Below are 24,835 nucleotides of genomic sequence, written 5' to 3' on the forward strand. Positions count from 1 at the left end.
AAAGGTTTGTCTTTCCTTTCCATGGCTGCACGTCACCATCTACTACCAGAAAAGCTCCAAATTCCAAAGTTCACACACAGAGGCAGGAAAACTTCAAGTAAACAAACCCTTCTTACAACACCTGCAGGCAAAAAACTTGGTGGGTTTACCAGTTCTCATGTAAACACCGAGCAGTAAAAGCAGCACAGGTTATTTTATTCCAACTGAAAAATCTGCTGAAGATTTTGTGAGTGCAAAATGATTTCCAACTCTCTAAAAGCTGATGGCAGAACATTTCTGATGCTGGTGTTCATGATAACTGTGTCTTTTATCCCACTACTAAGAATAATCCAAAAAAGTAGGAAAAAAAAGTTATCTGCGTTTATAAATTAAATACTTTTGATAATACACTACATTTGCCTTAGGAGAGTCTCGACTAGTGAAATACCAAGACAAAGAAACACGTAGGTAACAGCAAACATTTATCAACCCCCATTTTAAAAGTTCAATGTAAACTCCACTTGGGGGTCTCTACACAGCAAAACTGAACTACCCAAAATAATAGCAGCACTGCAGCATAATATTCTGCAATATTTTAAGTATTCAAAAAAATCCATTTGCAACCCAATTTCTGATACATGCCGAAACTCCTGCCGCCAAGCTTGAACCAGCAGCCAGTTAAGCCACTCTGGTTATATTCAAGTCTATCACGATCACACCCTTGTTCTGCCACGTACAGACACCTGTCAGAGAAAACTTTTGTCTCTGTAACTCAAGGAGAATTAGGAAAAAAAATCTATTGTTAACCTGAAATAAAGGGGAAGAGAAGCGACGGTTGAGGCACCAATCTTTTATGGGGGTTCTTGAAATTCATAAGAGAAAAACTATTTCCGAAGGTGAAACGGATGAGACTGTAGATTAAGCACTGCCACAAAGTCATTCTTCTTTCCTTTGGCAAGTTGAAATAAGAACTTGTGCGTAGAGCTAAGAGAAATGCTTTTCAAGGTGCCCAACGCCTTGTTAGAGAAGTTTTTACTTGTTTGCCTTTCCTAATGCTAAGTTTTTTAGGTAACTTCCTGATCTGATTATCTCTTTCAATTAGAGGTGGAAGGTTTTAGCACAACCCATTTCAGCTGGTACCAAGACTAAGGTGTGGAATAAAATACTTGCTTTCTCACACTAAATTATTAAATGTTTTACCAAGATACCTTGAAACCTTTAAGAGAAGCCTTAAAGGCTGACAGATCTCATTAACCCATTGCAGTCTAGCAAGCAGTAACAAAATTAATCTACAAAGCCTCTTCCTTCTGTATAGTGGCAGATGGGCAAAAACGAGGTTAAATGAAAACTGCCTTTTCTGTGAACCTGAGAGTTGCACCATCCTTTTTCACGTTTGTCACAGACAGGATTCAGGCTGGAACTGCTCTACGTTCAAAGAAATGTTCATCTCATTAAGATGAGAGGCTTCAAAGATATTTAGTATTAATATAATGATGATTAAAAAGTCTTCAGCTGACCTCACTTGCTATTTCAGGCACTATGAACACTTCCAACATGAGATACTCCCCACCCCAAAAGCTCTCATCCAAAACAGAAAATTACATATAGCATGGAAGAGAAGTTATATTTTCAAAGAAGAGAAATGAAGTATAGAAAAAGTAAATGGCTTCTTCAGAACTGTGGCAACTTATTCTGAATTCTGATTTGATTTCAGTGTCTTTACTTCAAGCTCCTTCTAAAATATTGTCAACTCTTTTGGATTTTATTCAATTCTCCTAAGACTGGGTCATTCTTTGCATACAGACTAGAGAGCTGAGGAAGATAAATTGCATCAGTCTGAACTCTATTCCTTCTCTTTTATATATATTTTTTTATTATCCACTTCTATTTCTGCTGTTTTGATATCACTTTCTTATGTTTTTTTTTCTCATTATAACTGAAAGTTACAAAAAATATTATCACATGAATTAATTTATACCCTTATGGATAATGTTAATGCTGAGCATCAGAAAGACATCACAGCTCCACCACAGTAGTATCTAAAGGCCCCCAAAATGATTCGGACTAGGAACAGCTAAGGCAACAATCTATACTAATTTGCTACATTTGCAGTTTTAATTTATTGATGTGTTTCTTGAATAATTGTTTTAAGCAATAATAAAAAAAATCAATTTGTGTTGTTTTGACAGAATTCAAAGTTAATAGGGCTTGACTGGAATCTCAAGCCATAACTAATTATGTTACCAGAATGCCCTGCAAGTCCCTCTAGGAGAAACTAAGAATTTAACGGAGAGACATCACTTTGGTGTCCAAGTCTCCCCCTACACAGAAACATTTAAGTTAGCAAGATAAATTCTTTATTTTTTAAACTCTTTTTCAGAACTGGATGAATTGACCTACTAAATATTAAAATTACAAAGAATGCCAAAAGGCAGCATCAGTCAATGAGAACTGCGGAGATTTCAGAGGAGCCCAAACATGATACACCCTCTCTTTCTAATCAACAGCAGATGAGCCAAGTCCTATGAAACAAACCACGAAATTCCTTAAACCAATTAGTAACCAAGAATTCTTTTAGAAAATAAAGGCATCTTGAAATAAATCAAGAAGCTGAGGCCACCAAACCGTAATTCTCTTCAGACATAAATATAAGCAGAACAAATATACAATAGTAATAATAAATTCTCTCCCTTATAAAAATGCTTCCCAAACAGGATTTTCACTTTTGACATCCAAAATGCAAGATGCAATCACTCAGATGTCATGCCCTCAAAATGCTAAACTATATCCTACTCAAACCTCTGCGCAGAGCTCTTGCACTGCTGTCTGATCCATCCTGCTACTCCAGTAGGGAATTTATTTCTCACAAACATCAAGAATTGAGCAGCTGGCAAGAGGCAGGCTAGATAGATAGCACAGCACCCGTGCCTCTGACAAAACCAGCTTTCCAGACAAGAACCTGAGGTCAAGATTTCATTTGTGTTACTGTTTTATTCACATTGATATGTACCACTACTGGAAGACATTAGCAGAGTATGTTTGAACACCCAAATCTTATTAAGGAGAGCCAAACTCCATCTATGACAGAATACTTGACCATATTTTAACATCTTCAAAAATTGATTGTATATACAGCTTACCTGAAAGATGACGCTGCACTAATAACATTCATAAGTGAAAAATTGCAACAAAAATAGCTTAAAATGGTAATTAAATGACAATTTGTAGTTTTCAAAATTAGTTGAAGGTTTTATCTGCAAGCTTGACACACAGCCCATGTTTGATTTCCTTCTTGTGTCATTTTGAAACTTTATCATTGTTTTCTTTTCTCCATTCAGAAATATCTCTCTCTTCCTTTTAAGTGATTTTAAAAAGCCAAAGCCAAAATCTCAAAGGTTTGTTAGTATTTTCATTCCAAGTAAGAGAATGCTGGCTCCCTCCTACCCTCATCCACCCCCTGCCAGCTGCTCTGCCACTTCTGATGTAATTTATGTTAACTGCAACTTCCTGTGGCAGTTGCAGATGATCACAGGATGTCATCAGTGCATCTGGCCTGTGTCAGGTCATGGTGAAGCTTACACTGACCGTCCAAATGCTACAACCTCACTTTAGGAGTTTTAAATGCTCCAGCTTCCTGAATTTTACATCCCAATTCAGCAGACAGGCTACAATCCTCTCTAAACATTCACAATCCCCTTCTCATTTTATTCTACCACTCCAGTTCACCAGAATATTTTCAGGTGTTATCTATCCTCATGTTAACTGAGACAAATAGTTACCTACACTAACACAGAATTTCTGTGATCTTTTCTTTGGATAGCCCTTGTATTTCTCAGAATTTGGCATTTCCAGATTTCTGGTCACTTGGCCTTCAGTCACTAGCTCATTCTAGTCCAGGAAGTTTTTCTACCTTCCCCAAGCCTGCTAAATTTTTGATAAAATTCAGATGTTGTTCTTGGAGTCTCCCAATATTAATCAGCACAGCAAAGTGACACCAGTCACACACTTCTCTATCTTATTTGGAAGAGCAATTCTAAGCCATTTGCTTCACATGAAAATTCAAATTAAAGTTATTTTATTCAATTCAACAATAGGGATAGGACCTGCAGGAATGGTGTCAAGCTGCAGCAGGAGAGGTTCAGGCTGGACCTCAGAAAGAGGTTCTTCACGGAGAGGGTTGTTGCACACTGGAACAGGCTCCCCAGGGAAGTAGGCACTGCACCAAGCCTGTCGGAGTTTAAGAAGTGCTTGGACTGTGCACTTAGTCACATGGTCTGAATTTTTGGGTAGACCTGTGTGGTGCCAGGAGTTGGACTCGATGATCCTTGTGGGTCCCTTCCAACTCGAGATATTCTATGATTCTATGATTTTACAGCCATGATAGGACAAAATGTCCTATATATTCAGGAGATACAATATTAAAAAATGATTAAGAAGTTAGGCACATCAGAGAAACATGATTTCATATTTCTGAATTTTTAAGCTAAGGAATGAAATCTGTTACTTTCCAGTAACCTTTTAGAATAATAACAACAACAACACTATCAATAATAATAATAATAGTAATAATAATGTCCTGTATCAGCTCCCCATGACAAGTCCTCTCAGGAAGAACTACCAATTTACCTATCCCCTTCAATCAAACCAGTTATTGGACTGCAAAAAGGTACATACACAGTCCTGTTCTCCATCATGCTACTGAGGATACGTGACAAAAAAATAAACTTGTACTAAATTAAAAGTTTTATGTTTTACAGAGTCAAAGTTTAGTTGGAGTTAAAAGAAACGTGTGGAGATCATCTAGTCCAAACCACTGCTCAAAGCAGGGTCAGCTACAACAGGCTGCTCAGGAACACATTCGGTTTTGAGTATCTCTGGAGACTGCAGTCTCTCTGGCTAACTGTTGAAGTGTTCAACTACCCTAATAATAAGCATTTTTTCCATACATTTAAATTGAGTTTTCTTCAATTTGTGTCCATTGCCTCCTCTCCTGTCACTAGGCACCATTCAGAAGACTCCAGCTCCATCTTCTCTGTAATTCTCTTCTAGTACAAGACATACTCCAAGTCTTTAATCATCCTTGTGGCACTTCATTGGTCTTGCCTCCAGTACACACATGTCCCTCTTGAACCAAAAGCCCAGAATAAGACTTTTAATACCAGAACAATTTAGCAGTTCCAAACACTGCTGCTAAGGCATATATCAGCCTTAGGTCAATTATTCCTACAGCAGTTCTATTCAATTAGCATACCTCAGGAACCATAGTACAGCAGATGAGTACTTACCCTTTGAGCTTTCTCTTTTAACTCTTGATCTTGGGCTAAGAAAGCTTGCATCCTCTTTTGGATGTCTGTAAGCTTATCAGGATTGATTCTAATTAAAAAAAAAAAAAAGTTAGCTTTAATTATTAGAACATGCACAAATAAGCACCTATTAAATTCTCAGGAGTATCTTCAAATTTTCTGCATTGCTTTAATATGCATAAAACTATCTCCACTCTGAACAAGCTTACAGAGGAACCACATTACACACACTCCTCAAAAGAGTAACACAGAACAGAGAAATGGAAGCTCAGACTTTTTATCCAAATAGAGTTTCTGGTGAAGGAGATTAAACTTGTCCCAAAGCAAAGCCAAAATCAGCATTAAAATAATTCTCAAATTTATAAAAATGATGAGAAAAAAATACAACTACAATGTACCACAGTACTACTTTATTTTGAGGCAGCAGTCTTCCTAAGGAAATTCTCAGTGTTTTTGAAAGCTTAAATAAGATCCAGTGTATTGAAATACTGAAATTAACTCTTCTGTTATAACCAATGAGCAAAAATAAAGGACATTGAGATTAAACAGATTTAAGAGCTCCTCTAGATATCAGGCAGATGGAGAACAGCTACAATATTACAAGAAATGCCATTAAACCTGGTAAGAAGTTAAGCAAGTCCTCTCCCAACCTCTGGATTTTTTACACTTATTGCAGTGATATTTACACTATGCTAGGCTTATTTGCCAAGATCCTTACTCACCTATTTCTTGTTTTGGCCTGCTAATGCCACCCCAGTATATCAAAAAAGCTACCAAACACAGTAGGAGTGGACCCCTCAAGCAGAGGTCAAAAGAGATGCTCTACCACAACTACTAGATTTCTCACACTGGATCTTGCTGCTGTGTCATGCCGTCCCATACTGTACAACAAAACATGGCTTTTGTTTAAGAAAACCAAGAAAAAAAAAAAAAGGAATCAAAATCCATGTATCTTCACATAACACTGAGTCAGTCTAAGAAACATGACTGATTGAAATACTAGGCAAGAAATGTTTCACAGTAATTTTCTGTAATGTAAACCATTATGATCATCTATTTCTCTTAGCAAACAAGAAAGCACCATTAAGCAAAGGGTTGTGGGTTGTTACCAAGCAGTGAAGGCATGAAAGCTTTATTCCCTCACCATTTCAATGTTGTATGTCTGTCAGGTACAGTCAGTGGAAGACTGTAGTGCACACAAGCTGTTTGGTGACAGTTTCAGTGAAAGATCAAATAGCTGAGTTCCAGTTTCAAGACAGCATATAATTTGCTCTGAACGTGTAAAAATGTAAGACAGAAGTCAAGAGGCATGAAAAATTCAGTGGGACACAAACCGACCAAGTTGTTGAAATGCAGTGCAGAACAGAGTGCACGTAAGGTACCAAAGACGGAAAAAGTAAATTGAGAGTAAGCTCTTCTAGATTTTGTTCTACCAAACAAGATTAAGAAGGTAACAGCAAAAATATTTATGATCCTAACACAGGAAACACAGTAGAATAGCAAAATAAAAGCAGCAGCTTCAGGAATACTGAATTGTATTAGAAGGTACAAACACAAAATATACGACCTCACTGCAGAGGAAATATAGGAAGAAGAGTAAAAAAGCTAGCTAGACAAAACCAAGGTTTACAATGACCTGAAACTCCAAAGAAACCTTAAAGTAGAACTGAATACAAGTATAAAAACCAGCACAAATACACTGAAATAAAGAAATATAAGCACAAAATTTATATGGGTATACAGATAGGAAGGGATAGTAAAAATTACAAAAAAAATAATACTGATAGTAAGACATCCCAGAAAAGTGTTGGATTCCTATTAAGTTAGGGGAAAGTTACTAACAAACGACATGCACTTAAATTAGCCTGTGTCTTTTCCCCCTCCCTTGTCTTCACTCAAGTGGCCGCTGACAACAGTTACAGCACAGTCCAAGCTCACACCAGAACTGGAAAGCCTGGGTTAAGAGGTACTGTTACCGTACCGGTTAACAGCTGGGTCAAAAGAATCTTATGCCTGATCTAGAGAGAAAGCGCGCTTTGGGACATAGTCATATTTATTTGTGCAAACTCATCTGAGATAGATAAAAATCTAAGAAACAGGGCAGATAAACATAGTGCTCATCTTCAAAGATGGCAAGAAAAGAAGTTAAACAATCATTTCTTCTTCACTTGGTACAGAAAAAACAACTTGTAAGTACCTGAAGAAAATAAGCAAACATGTAATTAATTGCCAATACAGCTTAGTCAATAGGAAAGGAACAGCAGGTGTTGTATCTTGATGTCAACAAAGCATCTGGCAGTCTCATATCCTCAATAAGCTAGGGAAACACGGTCTATGTGAAAGCTCCGAGTAAAGGAAAAACCAGCTGTGGAGCTGTCATAGTTATGACTAACTCACCAAAGTCCAAACGCATACCAAGTTCCAGTTCTCGCCCAGGCCTGCTATTAGGTCCTTCACAATGAACAATAGTCTTAGACAAGTCGTAAAAAAATCAAATTTATGTGCAGTCAACAAATTGTAAATAATTTAGAAAACGTTATACTCCATAGCTAAAAGCAAGGCAAGATATTGTAGTGTAAATCTAAGTTTTGAGTTTTCAACTTGTGTTCTTGTTTCAAAGGTTTTACAGCATAAACTCACTGATAACATGTCCCCTTTAGACAACATGAGAAGCAGATAAATTGCACAATGTCACTACATCGGAAACTGATCAACACATTCAGGAAACACAACATGGGGACACACTGAGAGTCAGGGGAATTCTTGAGAAAACGGGCAGGGATGTTTCATTTCACCAGCATGCAGTACATCTAAGGGGAAGGCTACTAGTTAAAAAATATGACATGAGAAAAACTTTAATAATGCTCTAAACTTGTGAGACTGTACAAAGTCAGAAGTAGTTCCAACACTTTTTTTTCTCTCCTCATGATTTATTTATTTCAACTTTATGGACTACCAAAAACAGATGGGTGTTTAGATGGCAATTCATCCAACACAGGATCTTCAGGAGCGAATTTACACATGAAGCCAACTCTAAGACAACCAGTACAGGCCATATTGCTATTTTGTTAGAAAAGCATTACTTGCGGTTTTTAAACTTAAAATCACTCTTTTTTCCATCATAAAGTTTCATTATTCCACCTGACTGCCAAGGAGCAGCAATTTTTGCTCTATGCTGGGGGTATTGGTCAATATTCAGCTGAATAGTCAGCTGAAAATGAGCCAGCAGTGTGCTCAGGTGGCCAAGAAGGGCAACAGCATCCTGGCTTGTATCAGGAATAGCGTGGCCAGCAGGACCAGGGAAGTGATTGTCCCTCTGTACTTGGCTCTGGTGAGGCTGCACCAAAAGTACTGTGTGCAGTTTGGGGCCCCTCACTACAAGAAGGGCACGGAGGTGCTCGAGTGTGTCCAAAGAAGGGCAATGAAGCTGGTGAAGAGTCTAGAGAACAAGTCTTATGAGGAGAGGCTGAGAGAGCTGGGGTTGCTTAGTCTGGAGAAAAGGAGGCTCAGGGGAAACGATACTGCTCTCTACAACTACCTGAAAGGAGGTTGTAGTGAGGCGGTCTCTTCTCCCAATCAACAAGTGATAGGACAAAAGCAAATGGCCTCAAGTTGAGCCAGGGGAGGTTTAAGATGGATATTAGGAAAAAAAATCTTCACTGAAAGGGTTGTAAAGCATTTTAACAGGCTGCCCAGGGAAGTGGTTGCAGCACCATCCCTGGAGGTATTAAAAAGACATGCAGACGTGGCTTACTGGAAAATTTGAAAGTGCTAGGTTAATGGTTGGATTCGATGATCTTAGAGGTCTTCTCCAACCTAAGTGATTCTGTGATTCTGATTCAGTGATTCTGATTCTCTATTTGTACTTCTTTTGGTAAAATTTTCTAGAGAGAAAAATATTTGTTATGATAACCCCTTCAGAAGCAGCTTTGATCTTGTTACTCATCAAAATTAGATGCAATGAAGAAATCTCAAGGTATTATCAAAAATATTTTCAGTTTACAGTTTGCATCTAAAACTTTGAAGTTCTAGACTAATAAATATGCCTATAACATTTAATAACTTCAGAGTAGTTTTTGCTATATCTGAATACTCTACAGTACTGTATTTATTATTGCATATTTTAGTTTATCTTGCTCTGCTTGAGCAACAAAAAATGACACATCATTAAAAGCACTAACTGTAAATTTGCAGCTTGTGCTGATTAGAAAAGAATGGTACACTGTAGCAAGCTCTACAGGGAGCTTCGATATAGAATTGCAAGTCAAGAAAACAAAACAAACCCTAGCCTTTTATTTTCCTAAATACGTGTTCAAAAATTCTTTCCCCTGCATCCTTCAAATTATGTAACTTTTAAAAGCCCTACATAAACGAAGTAAAGAAATGTTAACAGCTGTTTGTAGAAGAAATGCAAAAAAAGAAAGTAACAAAACTGGTTCCTATGATACTTATGCAGGATAAAATGCTAACAAAAACAGCAAAATTCTATGAGTCTATGATGTTTTAGAAATAAAAAGCTTTCAAAATGAATTTCAGAAGGTTGAAGAGTTAAACCCTCTTTGCAGAAAGCAATGCTCATAAACATCTAACTCACCATGTAGAACAATTCTTGAGAATCTATAATTGTATGAATATGTACACGCAACACAAGAAAACTTCAGCAAGAGACCTGCAATGTCATCCATGAGCTGATGGAACTTCTTCAGCAATTTATCAACTGACAAAACACTCCAGGGTTGCAGTAATTGGAAAATTGGTTAGAAGTAAACAACCTGACAAGAATTGTCATTAATAGCTTTTAGGATGAGGGCTGTTTGAAATCTAGAAGTAATTACAAAATTTATTTTCCTTTTTTTTTTTTTAAAAAAAAAAAAAAAGAACTTCAGTAATCCTCTTAGAAGTACAGTGATAAACAAAACACACTAAGTAGACTATTCTAATTAAAAGCAGTACCCTTGATTACAACGTTGCAAATATTAATAAGGTGTCCCTTGCAAATTGGGAAACTCAAGCATAGGGGGCAGGCTGTTAAAGAGTATTATTTATGGAAAGCCTTGACTGGTTCCATAACCTATTCAAACAACTAACTATATTATCCATGAAGTTAAAAGCTTAGCTGCCAAAGATGAAATATTTATACTGCACATGAGAACAGACATTTATTTAGAGAAAACCAAATTGAGATTAATGATTTGATTAAGTATCATTTTAAGAAGACTAAAGATGTCTGGAAAGAAAGACATTTTGCTTAGACTGTGGTGGTTATACAACTGATTCTTTTAAGGTGCTATGATGCTTAAAGGAAAAGAAAATACCAGAGATAGTAAAAGAAAACTTCACGAACAATTAGACTTTTAGTAGCTATTTGACTTCAGTTTTGCTGTCTTAGCAAAAGGTATCTTTTGTTTGAAGTTCATGCACGTTCTATACAGAATTGTTACCTGTATTTGCCAAGAAGAAGTGTATTTACTTCACTGGCTGCTGTTTAGAAGTCTGTTAGAAGCTACATTCACAAGCACAGTTTGCAAGTACAACCACTCAAATTTTTAAAAATTCGCTAAACCTTAAATCTGGAAAGTGCTATATGCATGTTCTTATACTCCGCAGAAATGACTTGTGTCCAGGCATTGCATGTTTGGAGTGATGATATTTAACTGTGACATTAAAAATGGAAATCATCAGCAAAAACAGTCAGAAAAGTCCTGCTCATAGGCTACTGCCTTGTGAAGCTGAATACTGGTGAACTCAAAGAGTAAAATTCAGTAGAAACTAACAGTATTCTGGGGTTATCATTCCTAGCTTTGGCTTACCACCACCACCACCACTGTAGTGGACCTCTTGAGCCTTACTTTCCACTTACAAAGAAAAAAACTTAAGAGTTTGTTAAAAGTCACTTTCACATCAAATTGCAGTTGAACACATTATCCTGGCTTACCTCAATGCATCCTATTATTTAATTTACAATAGAACAGGCTAAATTAAGTGAGAAAGCGTCATTCAAATCTAGTGAATGAGAAGTCATAAAGCATGTGTTCACTTGCATTTCTTAACAAACATGAATGGAAGTGTAAAAAAAAAAATGAGGTAATGATATAAATAGCAGTAATTTCTTACTTTTACTCATTAGAATTCAAAGAATATACTAAAAGCTATTTTTAAGCAGACCTGAAGGTTGAAGTGTTGAGGTAATAATAGCCACTTGAAGTTTCACCCTATTCTGTTTTATTCTCCAAAACAATTATTCCATCAACACTCTCTGCATACAGTCAGTTATCTTCTAGTCTTAGGTATCTTCACCTTCAAACCGTAACTTTTCAAAACAAAACGGTCCTAGCCTTGCTCTTACCAACTGGTAGAAATTAATTCCTACCTTGCAACATCATTTTCTGGATTTCTTCTAGCTCCACTCTATGACTGTTGACATGCAGTAACCTGAACCATGTGAGCATTCCAAACAGAGTCAAGCTCACAGTGTATTTCCTGACTTGCCTTCATGCTATTTTCCCCCCATATTTTTTTTTTTTTTTTTTTTTTTTTACAATTCTGTTTCTTCTATTGATTTAGCATTGGGCTGACAGCCTCAAAGAACACAGAAGTGGTAAGTAAGAAATCACCACTTATTTATTTTTAGTACTTTCTTTATTTATTGTTTTTAAAGCTAGGGCTTATTTCTTTCCTACAGGTACATTACTCTGCATTTAATAGATACTGAAAATATAAACCGGGCTGGGGAATGATTTAAAAAAAAAACATAGTATCATTATATACTTTTGTAACTCTTTCAAAGTCAGCTCTCATTGGTACAGAGAGCATAGATCCCTACTGGTGTCCATTAGTATATTCTCTCCAGTAAGAAAAATGACCATTCATTTTGTCATTTTTTTCTTTCCTGTTCTTCAACTAACCAATTCAGAAAGATCGTGATAAATTGGAGAAATAGTCTAGAACTAAAGAAAAGACAGGTAACAGAAACAAGAGTAGTGAAAGCTCTAAAAAACACTACAAGGAAAGATTAAAGAAATTGTAATTATTTATTCTGCAAATGAAAAGGGAAAGAGATAGGGTAATAATGCTCCATTACATAAAAAGGAGCTATAGAGTATGAGAATATCATTTGCCATAACTTCTTGGCACAGGATAAAAGAAATATTTCACTTAAATTATTGTAAGACTTATCAGACACTTGAGTAAAAAAAACTTAATGACAAGAACTGTTGAGTATAGATGAGATCACTTTGCAAAATTGTGGAAATATTCATTGGCAAATTAGACAAGCATTAAGTACAAGTAATTTGTACAGCCAACCCTGCCTTTAGGAAAAGAGATGGAATAGGTAACCTCTCAAGGTCTTTTCTTCTTCTTTAACAGCATCAAAAACAAACCATTTCCCTTGTTCGTCCAATTCCAGGCAATTAAAGCATTTGATTCCACCATGACTGTCATACTCGTAACACATTATTCCTGGGGAAAGGCTGGCAGACAAACCATCAGTCACTTACTTGATTTCATTGACAGGTACTTTCCTCTGCACCAGCTGTTGAACCATGCCTTTTTCTTCTGAGGGAAGCAGCACTAACAAAGCTTCACCACCTTCTTTGTATCTGATCCAAAGGAAAAAAAAAATGAAATAAATTAAACATGCAAAACATACAATTTTTTGTTGCACTCTTACTGCCTTCTCCACTTGTATCTGTCTTGCTTTTTCTATGCAGGTTAAACTTTTCAGCCACCTCAAATGTAACTGGCTTGTTTTCTGTATAGGAAGTTAACTACTTCCTCAACCTTTACTCCACTCAGTCTGTTTCTATGCCAATACCTCTCCCACTGTCCCTTATCCATTCATTTTCCCCTTGCCATTCAAATAATCTTTGGCTGCTTTTACTCCATCACATTTTCCTGCTGGGCCTTTATTCCAATTGCATTCATTCTTCTCCATCAGGAGAAACATCAAGGAAAGGATATTATACAAAATATATAAACTGTCAGCAGGAGGGCGGGAGATGTTACCAGTTTGTGTTCAGGTCAGAAACCACAGACAACAAAACTGACCCAAGGTAGGTGACATATGCCAAGAAACTTGGCAGCGATGGAAACAACCTTACAAGCTTGAGAAGTGGGCCCATGTGAACCTAACAAGAAGGACATGGACACATTAGAGTGAGTCCAGATGAGGGCCACAAGGATGATCGAGGGGTTGGAGCACCTCTCCTATGAAGACAGGTTGAGGGAGCTGGGGAAGTCCAGCCTGGACAGGAGAAGGCTCCAGGGAGACCTTACAGCAGCTTTCCAGTACAGAAAGGGGACCTACAGGAAAGCTGGGGCGGGACTCTTTGTCGAGGGGTGGAGTGACAGGACAAGGAGTGATGGCCTTAAACAAAGAGAGGGTAGGTTTAGACTGGATATAAGGAAAAAATTCTTTACTGTGAGGGTGCTGAGGCACCGGAACAGGCTGCCCAGAGAAGCTGTGAATGCCCCATCCCTGAAAGTGTTCAAGGCCAAGTTGGGTGGCTGGCATCCCTGCCCATGGCAGGGGGGGTGGATTTAGATGGCCTTTAAGGTCTTTTCCAACCCAAGCCATTCTGTGATTCCAGGAATCACCAGTCCAGTCTTTGCGCGACAGAAATGCTGTGAAAGGAAGCGCTGGAGTCAAGACTCTGGCCTCCAGTGAGTTATCTTCAGCCACGGAGAGTGCAAAGTAATCCTTCGGCACACCAAACACCAGTCACACCATTAACTGATAAAAATCACTTCAGATGGAATATAGAGAGCCCGTATTTCACCAAGTATAAACAGTTATCACTTGGCAAAAACAGAACTGCAAAACTGTTTGAAAACTATAAACACTATCTGTCACAGCATAGTAAGCAACACAAGCAGCAACAAAATCTGCAGTTAAAACAGTCTGACAGCTTTTATTACAGCTCTCTGCCTTCATTTGATGAATCTGAAAAATCACAACAAAATGTTCTGGAGTGCCTTTTTCTTTTTTGCTCGGTGCTGCTATGTATTACGGGTTTGGGGTCTGACTTTTAAAAATGATTTTAAAAATTATCCTGCCTTTAAAATTTTCACAAGACTTTCATCATTAAAATTTAACCCTTACATTCTGTATTTTGGCATTTCACATAGAAATCAAATTGATACAAGAGAAGAGCTTCTGCCATACACCAACACCATGAAAGTTCATAGTTTTTAAGTTGTTTGGTAAGAATATCAAACAGTAATACATTTGGAATTTGTCCCCAAAATAATACGGTTTGGGGGTGCGGGAGAGATACTGTAAATGTGTGTATATAATTGCATTATTTTAATCCATGTAATTAATAGACCTAAAATGTTCTTAATGCAGAAATATCAGCTTGTAGTCTTTTTTTCAGAAGAGTTCTAAATAAAAGCACTCTCAGTGTGTTTGGCTTAAGGCAAGTAACTGTCTTTACCAACAGCATAGCAGACCATAAGCCATTGCTGACAGAACATTCCATGATTTTTTCGGCTCTTTATATAATGATTAAGGTTGGGAATGACTTGCATGTATAGATCAAGTCCACTTTGTAAGAAAGCTCTATTTACTTTAACCCAACCAGATTCCGGGCTGTATCTTCTCCAAGTAGGTGCACGTCAGATGCTACCATTGTCTGAACAAGCAATGGATTCCTGGAAAGCCAATGAACCACAGAAGACTCTGCTCTTTCTGGCAAAAATTGATGATCACAGTCCCAAGGCAACTAATTATTCATCAAAAAGAACCTTCAGTACTGTAAAAAAAAACTCTTATCTACCCAAAGCTTCTATGAGACAGGAAGACAGAAATTATATTGCTGTCAGAAAAAATCTCACCAATTCATTACCCAGAGTAACACACACAGACCTGCTAGTCTCTTCAAAATAGATGCTATGACAGGAAAGGATTCAGAAAAGATCTATGATAATGACTAGATATCTGGAAAGAATACTTGTATCGTTTCTTAATAAGAATATTCCTCATTTATGAAGATGCCAAAAAAAAGTCTTAATTCTACTATGTATATATATATCATATCTACGAAGGATGGTCTCTGTAGATTCCTTAAAATTAGTCAAAGGTAGGAAATGGTTTGTACCGTTTTGTTGTTTCTGGCACTTATTTTCTTGGAACGCCCGATTTAACATTCTTAAGCTTCTGTTGCAATGTACTTCTTTTATTCGGTGTGCAACATACTGTGAAAGGCCAGTGCCATGCAACTCACATAAGAAATACCCATCATGGGTCAATAAATGCAGATACCCTCTCTGCAAGCCACAGATCCAAACTGTGTTATGATATAGTATGGGAAATGTCATTCTACATCAGTTTTGCTTTAGTAGCTTTTCCTCAGTACACCCAAGGTCACTCTCAGAACATCACGCAGGACCAGATAAAGCTTCAAGCTGACCCCCGAAAGGTGTTCTTGCATTGTTAGTGCTAAATACTTTATAAATACAGGTTCAGGAGATGTAATTCTGCAGGTACATGCCATACATAATTCACACGCACAAAAACCTACCACAACCTGTTATCTATGGACAACAATGTGTTCAGTGTTTAAGTCTTACAAAGCCTTTATATAGAGAAAATAGTACTATAGCTAAGTAGAGAATCTCCTGAAAATAGACAATGAATAGATAGAGGTTTCCAAATATCCATACTTTCTCATCTTTCGGCAATTAAATATATATATATATATATATATATTTCTCAGAGCTGATCCCTTCAAAGATTCAAAGCGACTGAAAGACATCTGGTAACTACTGATGCAGTATAAGCCTTTTCCTTACCTACTTTGGAAACATTCACTCTTTTAAATGTCAATATTTTAAACCTACTTAAGGAGTCTTTGCCCGTTTTTATACTGCAAGTGTGATTTAATTAATTAAAACAGATGGTTTAATATTAATGCTGCTCTTTCAGAGCTAAACATGAAAATGAAATTATTATAGAATTGAGTAAGCTGAAAAACAAATAATCTTAAGTACCATCTGGGAAGGTTTGTATCTGTTTAGTCTCTCCCATGGGTGTTTAGTTATAGAAAACAAAATCCAAGCCTATAAAAAATGAGTTTTGCTTGGGTAAAGTTTTCTCTTATTTCTTGAGAAGAAAAGAACAACTTACTAATGTGCTAGTAAGAATGTTATGGTCTTACAGATAACCTCCAAGACAGAGGTTGCAGAGGAAAGCTTCAATTTTCAGAAGTTTTTCTCTGTGTCCTTCATACCAAGAGCTTCTATATTAGCAAACTTATGAAAGCACAATCTACTAAAAACTGTCATAATAAAGAACACTGAAGTTTTCTGTTCAGCATTTGTTTCTATTACAATGCCTGAAATATAGGAGAAAAGAACGTCCTTCAGCCTCTTAAGGGAATAAAGTTCTCCACTAATGCCAACAAAAGAGAATTCCTGTAATTATTTTCAGTAGACACAGACAAAATCTGTGAGCCTTATAGATGACAAAGCAGCAAAGAGTCAACCTCAGTTACTGAAATTCTTTACTATGAGGACTACTTCTACAGAAAATATAACATTAGGAAAAGTTCTCCCCATTCCTGCTAACAGCAGCCTTCAAGTTGCCTGTTACCACTGAAGCCAAACATCCGTCTCAGTGAATAAGAAATCACTAGAATTAATTAAGTATGCACCTCAACTGTGCTGGAGAAAAGTAAGTTAACCTCAAAGTAATCACACTTTCTGGACTGTTTAGTAATTGATGATATTACTTATCCTGTCATATCCTCAAGGTGATCAGCAAACCAAAGCCGGGAGTCATCTCTGCATTGCAATTTTAACAGTCCCTTAGTATTCCAGATACTATTCATTCCCATTCTGCAGAAAATTGCATCTTACTTGCACGAAGTCTTTGAAAAAAGAGATTCATCTCTCTCCTATTTATTTATTAGCCTGCTAGCTTCAATACTTACCAAAAGGCAAGTAACTTCTCTGTAACTATCTTGACTTACAAGCAAAGAAGCAGTGACAAATCATAATTAGCACCATAAAGCAAATGGTAGGAATGATCAGTGTAGGTATTTACACTGATTGCAGATGAGAAGATAGTTTAAGGCTAGCACTAACTGATCAGCTACTTCGCCTCCATGAAAAGCATTTTTTCTCATCCTGTTGTCAATGAGTGGTTGCCATGCTATCAGTTCCTTCCTACTTGACACTTGCCAGCACCTCGAGGTGGTTTTTAGTTGAAGTATTTTATTCACCATGACAGAATCTATCTCTTGTTTTGATGAAGATGAAGGCAAACTACAAAGGCAAACTAACTTTAGATGAAGGCAAACTATGTGCCTGCAAGTAGGTAAATATTCATAAAATTAATGAAGGAGAAAAAAACAGAAAGATAAGTTTAACAATTAAAATTGTGCTGCATATTACACCATAAGGACCCGAGTGAAGCGTATCTCATATCATTAAGAAAATTGTGGTTATGATCCATATCTAATAAACTAAATTATTGCACTCAATGTGTATTTCAGTAATATTTCTGTTGTATTGCTGTGACATCTGGGGAAGGAAACTAGTACATATGGAAATTCTGAAATCCAAGAAACTTTATAAATAGTTTCTTGAGCTTACAGTTAGGTCCTTAGATAAGAAGCTTAATATTTGAAATCAGATTAACAGGATTGAAATTTTAAATTTGACTGACTTCAGAGAGATTCTCTAGCTGGGCTTTATAATCAGACAACACCTTATTAGTATTTATGTAAGGCTGAACAGCCTGGTAATAATCCGACGTTCAAACTCTAAAACTGATACCTTGAATTAATGTCTGTGTAGGACTAATCTCATTTATTAAGTAATTTAGTTCCGAAAATATATTTTGGTCAAACTCAAAGCCCAAGAACGATAACAGTAAAATTCGTGAGAGCAATGAAGCCAGCACATTTCAAGATTTGTGGATGATAACTGCAGTGTCCAGAGAACTTCTAGAAAGTCAAAAAGATTTCTGAAATATCCAAGAAACACACACACACACAATGTATTTCCAAAATAGACCACATGCATTACACAATATATAATTTGAAATGAGAGCACCCTAGGTCATCATTCCGTGTTTCCCAGACAGATTTCTATTAGTTGCAGATCTTCAAAATAGAAAACAAAACCAAGTATGATGCAGCATAAAGATTACATGAAATTTAAGTGTAAAATACTTGTTTCATTAATATCGTAACTGTAATACATGGCAAGTCATGCCAGTCATTATAACCACAAAACATCAAGGCTAAATAGCTGTTAACAGTCTAATAACATCAAAGCCAAGCCCACTAAGTTTGTTCACTTTTGCATGTCCATTACACAATCTAATCACATATTTCCACAGTTCTTCCATTGGACCCTTTGTTTATCATACATGGAGTCAAACTATTAGTATGAAGCTATTTAATAGTTAATTCCACCGTGATACCTAATTATCCGTCATGTAGAGCCATCATTTACTCACTGGACACAATTCAGACCCCTCCTGGAACACTTCCTCAACACTTGATTTTGCAAAAATAACATTCTTTAAACCTTTACACGCAGTTCCAGCTTTCATGAAGAAACTGGAACAAAACAATTCCATCACAACCAAAACTAAAAAATAAAAAATTAAAAAAAAAAATAAAAACTGTTTCTAAAGCAAAGATCTATAAAAGTCCTGTAAAGACAGAAAGAATAGATCCTCTTTTCCAATGGAAGTCTATCTATTTCTCAAACTACATATGACTGCATTTGAGATTTGTGGCTGAGGAAAAAAACAGTCATAGTATGTTTCTTCATATTTTATAAGAAGTACTTAAAAAGAGAGAATGGCTATCTGCATATGCAAATATACATCTAGCTTTCAGAAGCTAGGTAACAAACCGTGACCTCCCAGCCTATGTTTTCATTAAGTTAGCTAAAAACTTGATACACTTAACATAATAAGGACTAGAAAAACAGTGGAGTCAAGTTCTATTATTTCTACCATATAATTTTTAAATTATTTTCAGTTTCTTGACAAAATAGCTACAGCAGTGAAGGAAGAAGCATTTCACTGATGCACACATTTGTCTGCGCTGAACTCTTTTTATGTAAAGCGACAACATAAGACATCTAAAAAAATCCAAAAAATGTCCAAACAGAGAGGCTTTATTCTGAGAAGACCTATTTCAAACTGATACTCATATGAATAAATCTGTTCACCCACACATTACTCTTCAACAAAGAGGGACTAATATCCGTATCTATCCCTAAGGCCTTCCACAGAAATAAAGTAATTCATACTTTTGTTTTAAAATTCAACTATTAAATCTGATTATATAAACTACCATTTTAAAACATTTTTCTTAAACAAAGTAATAGCTTTAAGTCTCTCATATTGGGCTCAATTCAGGCAAAACTTTTTATACTACCTTCCAGGCCTTCTTCCACAAAGAGGATTGGTGAAATATAAGCTTTAGAACAATAAAACATTACTTCTCCAAAGCCCAGGAGCAAGAAGAATTTTATCTACTGTTTATCATGCCTTCTACACTGCTGGGTTTCTTTCCTATCGTGGTAATTTGTTATTCCATTTTTCTCAAGAGACAAAAAAGCACAGAAAACAAATGGATGAATATCAGAATTTCTGCCCTATCTACATGATCAATGGTCTCTTATTTGATAAAGAATATTCTTTAAAGCAAGCTTTAAAAAGAGTGTGCACCGCTATCCGAAACTGGTCTTTATCATCTACAGCATCTACACAGCCCAACAAAAAGCATAACAGACCAGAAAGTTTACTTGCCATATACAGCTGAGCAAACTCCGTAGACATCGTGTGCTCACTGATGGTTTCTAGCTTCAGTGAGAAGAGCTCTTTTTTGTTCCATGGGTTGCAAAAAAGATCCAGAGTTCCACAGAGCATTTAACTCAAATGCCCATCAAGAAAAACTAACCTGGCTTCACTCTTTGTTTCTTCTTTAGCTCACTTCTAATGCTTTGTCCTCTCTTAGTTCTTTGTTGCATGGAACTTAGTTCAGTATCCTAAAAAAATATCTATCAGCTATGAAGTTAGAGATTGCTTAGGGTTTTGTTCATTTCTTTGTTTTTCTCTGATCATTTCATAACCTTTTCTTTTTCTTGTCTGAACAGTAGCCTTTTTGTATCTACTAACAAGTTCTGAGAATCATGCGGCTCAGCTGTATTTATGCCACAAAGCCTTAATCCCCCTCATTTAGTCATGTATCGGTTACTTGTCATTGTTTGCCAGACAGGCAGAAGAAACAACGGACAAGAACAAGCAGCGGTTCACCATAAATTGATCTGAAAAGGCCTTTGGGAGGTTGTTGGTCCTCCAACCTGGATTGTAAGCAATCCATTTTCCACAGCAGCTGCGCCCACTCTACTGTGCTGAAACACAGGTGCTTGCTCACTTTTTTATTACAGCTCACAGGATAGCTTCATGTCAGCACGCAATAACCTTAGCCAATTAATTCCACAGTTTATTGAAACATTCCTGTCATTCCGCTGTAAAAAGAATTCCGATGGCAAATACAGAGGCAGGTAAATATGGCTGCAGCATCATAGGCCACTGTCGGGGATGTACCCAGGGTACAGTATTTAGAAAATTTAATAGTATGAATTGCAAGGTAAATATGTGGTGTCAACAATTTCTTGTGACCTTCAGTGGCAGTTATTTTTACTTAACTTGAGCTAGGATAATGATTTGACTGCAATATAATTTGAGATGGCCTAAATACTGTATTTATTTTTAAAGAAATATCAGTAAAAGTGCTTCACTAGGTCTCAAATAAGAAAAAAAAAAATCAAACGAGATGCCATCTTAATTATACCGTTTATTCTTGTCTGTCTCAGATTTACCAATGCAAAAAATCAAGTTTCCTCCATTGAAAAATAGTTCCATTGTGCCACCCACATTTTTAAATGATTTACTGTCACTTGGACATATTATTCTGAAGATATATTAATCTCATTTTCACACTTACGGTGCGCAATTACTTAAGGAGAGCCCCAATAAGCATGTTTCAAAGCAATTTATGTGATGACAGAGTAAGATCATTTCAAGACTACAGCTCTTCTGACTCTTTATTCACATTTCTTGGCTCTAATCATCATACCAGCCAGTACAAAATAGTAGGTTGTCCCAGTAATACAGGACCTCACTTTGGAAAGAAGGACTTTTACTACCCCATTTTCTGAATAGAGTTTGCCAAAAGGAAAAAAGCATACGTACAGCCAGACAGAATGTGCCTACTTATATTCATACGCACATTACATTTAGCAACCAAAAAAAAAAAAAAAACCTGTACTTCCCTAAGTCAGTTTAAGCACCTAACAAACCTAACCACCTAACTTGGATTAAACACAATTAGTATCAGAAATCTGAGCCGGAGTCAGACCTAAAGCCTATATAAACCTCTGGATTTAACAGAGAAAAACTGCAGAGCAAAAGTGTTATTCTGGTTTACATTTCACTGTCTCCTGACAGAGAGAATTATGGAAGGAGGAGTCTTTATAGTCTCCTCTGAAGGAAAAAACAGAGCTGAGGGAAGAATGTAATACTAGGAAAGAAAGCAATTAATTACTGAGACATGCCAGGATACGGGTACATCCAAAATACAAGATATTTACGCATGAATAGAAAGATAGAATAGACATTTTGATGTCTTTCCTACTCATCAATGCAATCACAACTGAAAGAAAAACATCGCAGTACATGTTGCTTTCATGCCACACAAGTTACAAATTATGTTTGGAAAAACAGTTTGGGGGAAAAAAAATTCTATCAGGGTGCTTCGGATACTATTATCTTCTGCTGTCCCCTAGTGGCTCTGCAACTTGTTTCACAGAACTTATCAAAGAACATTTTCAATTGTAGGCTTCATGGACTACAGAAAAGAAGGCATCAACAGAAATTAAAAGACAGAAGTAATGATCATTTGAAAAACTCTGTTCAAGTATCACTTATTTACTTAAAAATTTTTAAACTAAAACCCACAGGGAAACACTTTGATGTAGTATTTTAAATTACAGACTTCACTAAGAGACTGTATGATAAAAAATCTAGCCAAAAATATTTATGGGCATGGCCATGGTATTGTCAGCATTTTAGAAATTCTGTTACTGAACTAGTTAAAGACTTTAAATAAATATTTTAAAATGCAGCTAGGAGAAATAGCTTCCAGTTACTCCAATAATGGCACACCTTTCAAGGTAAAAAGAAGAGACGCTCTATATGCCAATTCCACTATAAACTAAAAGCATTACTGGACAACACCCAGATTTTCTTGATCTTACTTTACTATAAATCAGAAATGCAGAAGTTGCAATTTATGTTCTTCATAGGATGCAACACAAGTGAAATACTAGTTATGGAACATGGTGATCTTATCCACTTAAAAAAAATCAATCTTCAACTTCCATTTTAGATAAGGTTTTGCAAAACTGCTAAAATAGCGATGGGAACACATCCACAAGTGTTAGTCAAAGGTTTTTCAGCCCCCTCCCAAAAATGATTTATCTCATGACTTTCATATTTATTTTTGTATCACAAAATAATTTGATTTGAAAAGTAAACAGTATTTGGCATCCCAGTTTTAATTACAGCTTAACACAGTCTCCTAATTAGCCGAGATATTTAATTTAGCTTTCATTCCATGCAATTATACACTCGCATAACCCATGAAAATTTGCAATTAATTCTAACCTCATTAATGAGGACTACTAAACTGCAGTTCAGTTCATTTTTATCAAGTTTCTAGAAGAAACATGAGCTTCTCTCATACTAACTGCAGATACTGGAAACAAGTAAAGTTTCCTACTCAACATTCAGAGTTAACCAAGAAGCACATTCTCAGTTATCCACATTTTAAACTGCATTAGCATACTTACTTAGTGTACAATATTTACCTAGAGCTATTACACATATTCCGTATTTTATTTTCAGTGGTTTATTTCATGGTGTTAAGATCAACAAACAATCTGTTTCCGGGAATGCTTTACTTCAAGGTTGGGGAGCCTAACGGTTCTCCAAAATGAAAGCCCTGCGTAGGGAAGAACCTCCACTGATCTTTGTATGAGTTTACGAGAGAGAAAATAACCTGTGAAGCTTTCCCTACAGAAGGAATTTGCCTTCAGTCTTAGTCTCAGTTCTGCCAAATCCATTAACTCACTCAGAGATGCTCAGAATTTCAGTAAGGTCTGGCTACTGAAAAACTGATGTGAACACAAGTCTGAGTGACAGCTTGGTGAAGCAAGAAGCAAGCACCCTACATGGCTTGTGGCCTCTGGGCCAAACCCTCTATCCCAACAGCCTTCCCCAGTCTGTCCCAAGCCATCACAGGACTTTGTATTCAAGACGCCTCTGAAAATAGACCCTTAAGGCTGCATGGCTAACGTCTTAATTATGGTATTTTATGAGAAGCATTGTGGAAAATGGTTAGTTATTGAGCTTGATGTAGCTGTTTACCTGTTCACATCTCAACAAGCCTTCTGTACTTGTGTAAACTTCCAATTAAACAGTGCCAAATATAGAATCAGAGAGTCACAGAATCATTAAGGCTAGAAAAGACCTTCAAGATCATCTGGTCCAACCATCCCCCTACCACCAATGTCACCCACTAAACCATGTCTCTAAGCACTACGTCCAACATTTCCTTAAACACCCCCAGGGATGGTGATGACACAACCTACCTGGGCAACCTGTTCCAACGCCTGATTACTCTTTATGAGAAGAAATGTCTCCTAAATTCCATCTTGAACCTCCCCTGACACAACTTGAGGCCATTCCCCCTAGTCCTATCACTAGTTACCTGCGAAAAGAGGCCAACCCCCAGCTCCCCACAACCTCCTTTGAGGTAGTTTTAGAGAGCAATAAGGTCTCCCCTGAGCCTCCTCTTCCCCAAACACAACACGCCCAGTTCCCTCAGCCACTCCTCACAGGACTTGTGTTCCAGACCCTTCACCAGCTTCGTAGCCCTTCTCTGGGCATGCTCCAAGGCCTTGATGTCCTTCTCGTAGTGAGGGGCCCAAAACTGAACACAGTACTTGAGGTGTGGCCTCACCAGAGCAGAGTACAGGGGGACAATCACCTCCCTGGTCCTGATGGCTACACTATTCCTGATAGAAACCAGGATGCGGCTGGCCTTCTTGGCCACATGGACAAATGTCTGGCTCATATTCAAGTGAAAAATGAACATGATATATTGTTCACCTTTCCACAATGACGTTATGCAATAAAAGACAAAAGACATGTAATAAAGACAAAATTGCAAGCCTTCCATGGAATCATACAAGATTTAAACAAAACAAAAACCCATCATCCCACAGAACACTAAGCTTATATGTTTTTTCCTCAGTTTGGACCCATAAGAACAGCTAAATTCAAATCTACATGTAAATATTTACATGTTTTATCCATGTATTACCCAACATTCATTAATTTTGTTCACAGACAACATTTTTGCAAGAGCATTTAAAAGTGTATTATTCCATTCTATAATAAAAGGTCAATAGGAAAATAGAGTACATAGGAAGGAGCAGAGCAGAAATGTTAGCAATTA

At 36.8% G+C, this 24,835-nt stretch overlaps 1 protein-coding gene across 1 annotated transcript in view; it reads right to left on the reverse strand.

Annotated features, from left to right (window-relative positions):
- Positions 1-24,835, reverse strand: part of DDX10 (DEAD-box helicase 10) — a 189,094-nt gene that overhangs the window by 145,424 nt on the left and 18,835 nt on the right. The window contains exons 10-11 of the mRNA XM_035327036.1: positions 12,782-12,883; positions 5,265-5,352 (exon numbers count right to left, since the gene is read on the reverse strand). Coding sequence (XP_035182927.1) covers positions 5,265-5,352; positions 12,782-12,883 — 190 coding nt within the window. The remainder of the gene's footprint in view (positions 1-5,264; positions 5,353-12,781; positions 12,884-24,835) is intronic.

Source organism: Oxyura jamaicensis, chromosome 1 (assembly GCF_011077185.1).
Source record: "Oxyura jamaicensis isolate SHBP4307 breed ruddy duck chromosome 1, BPBGC_Ojam_1.0, whole genome shotgun sequence".
NCBI lineage: Eukaryota > Metazoa > Chordata > Aves > Anseriformes > Anatidae > Oxyura > Oxyura jamaicensis.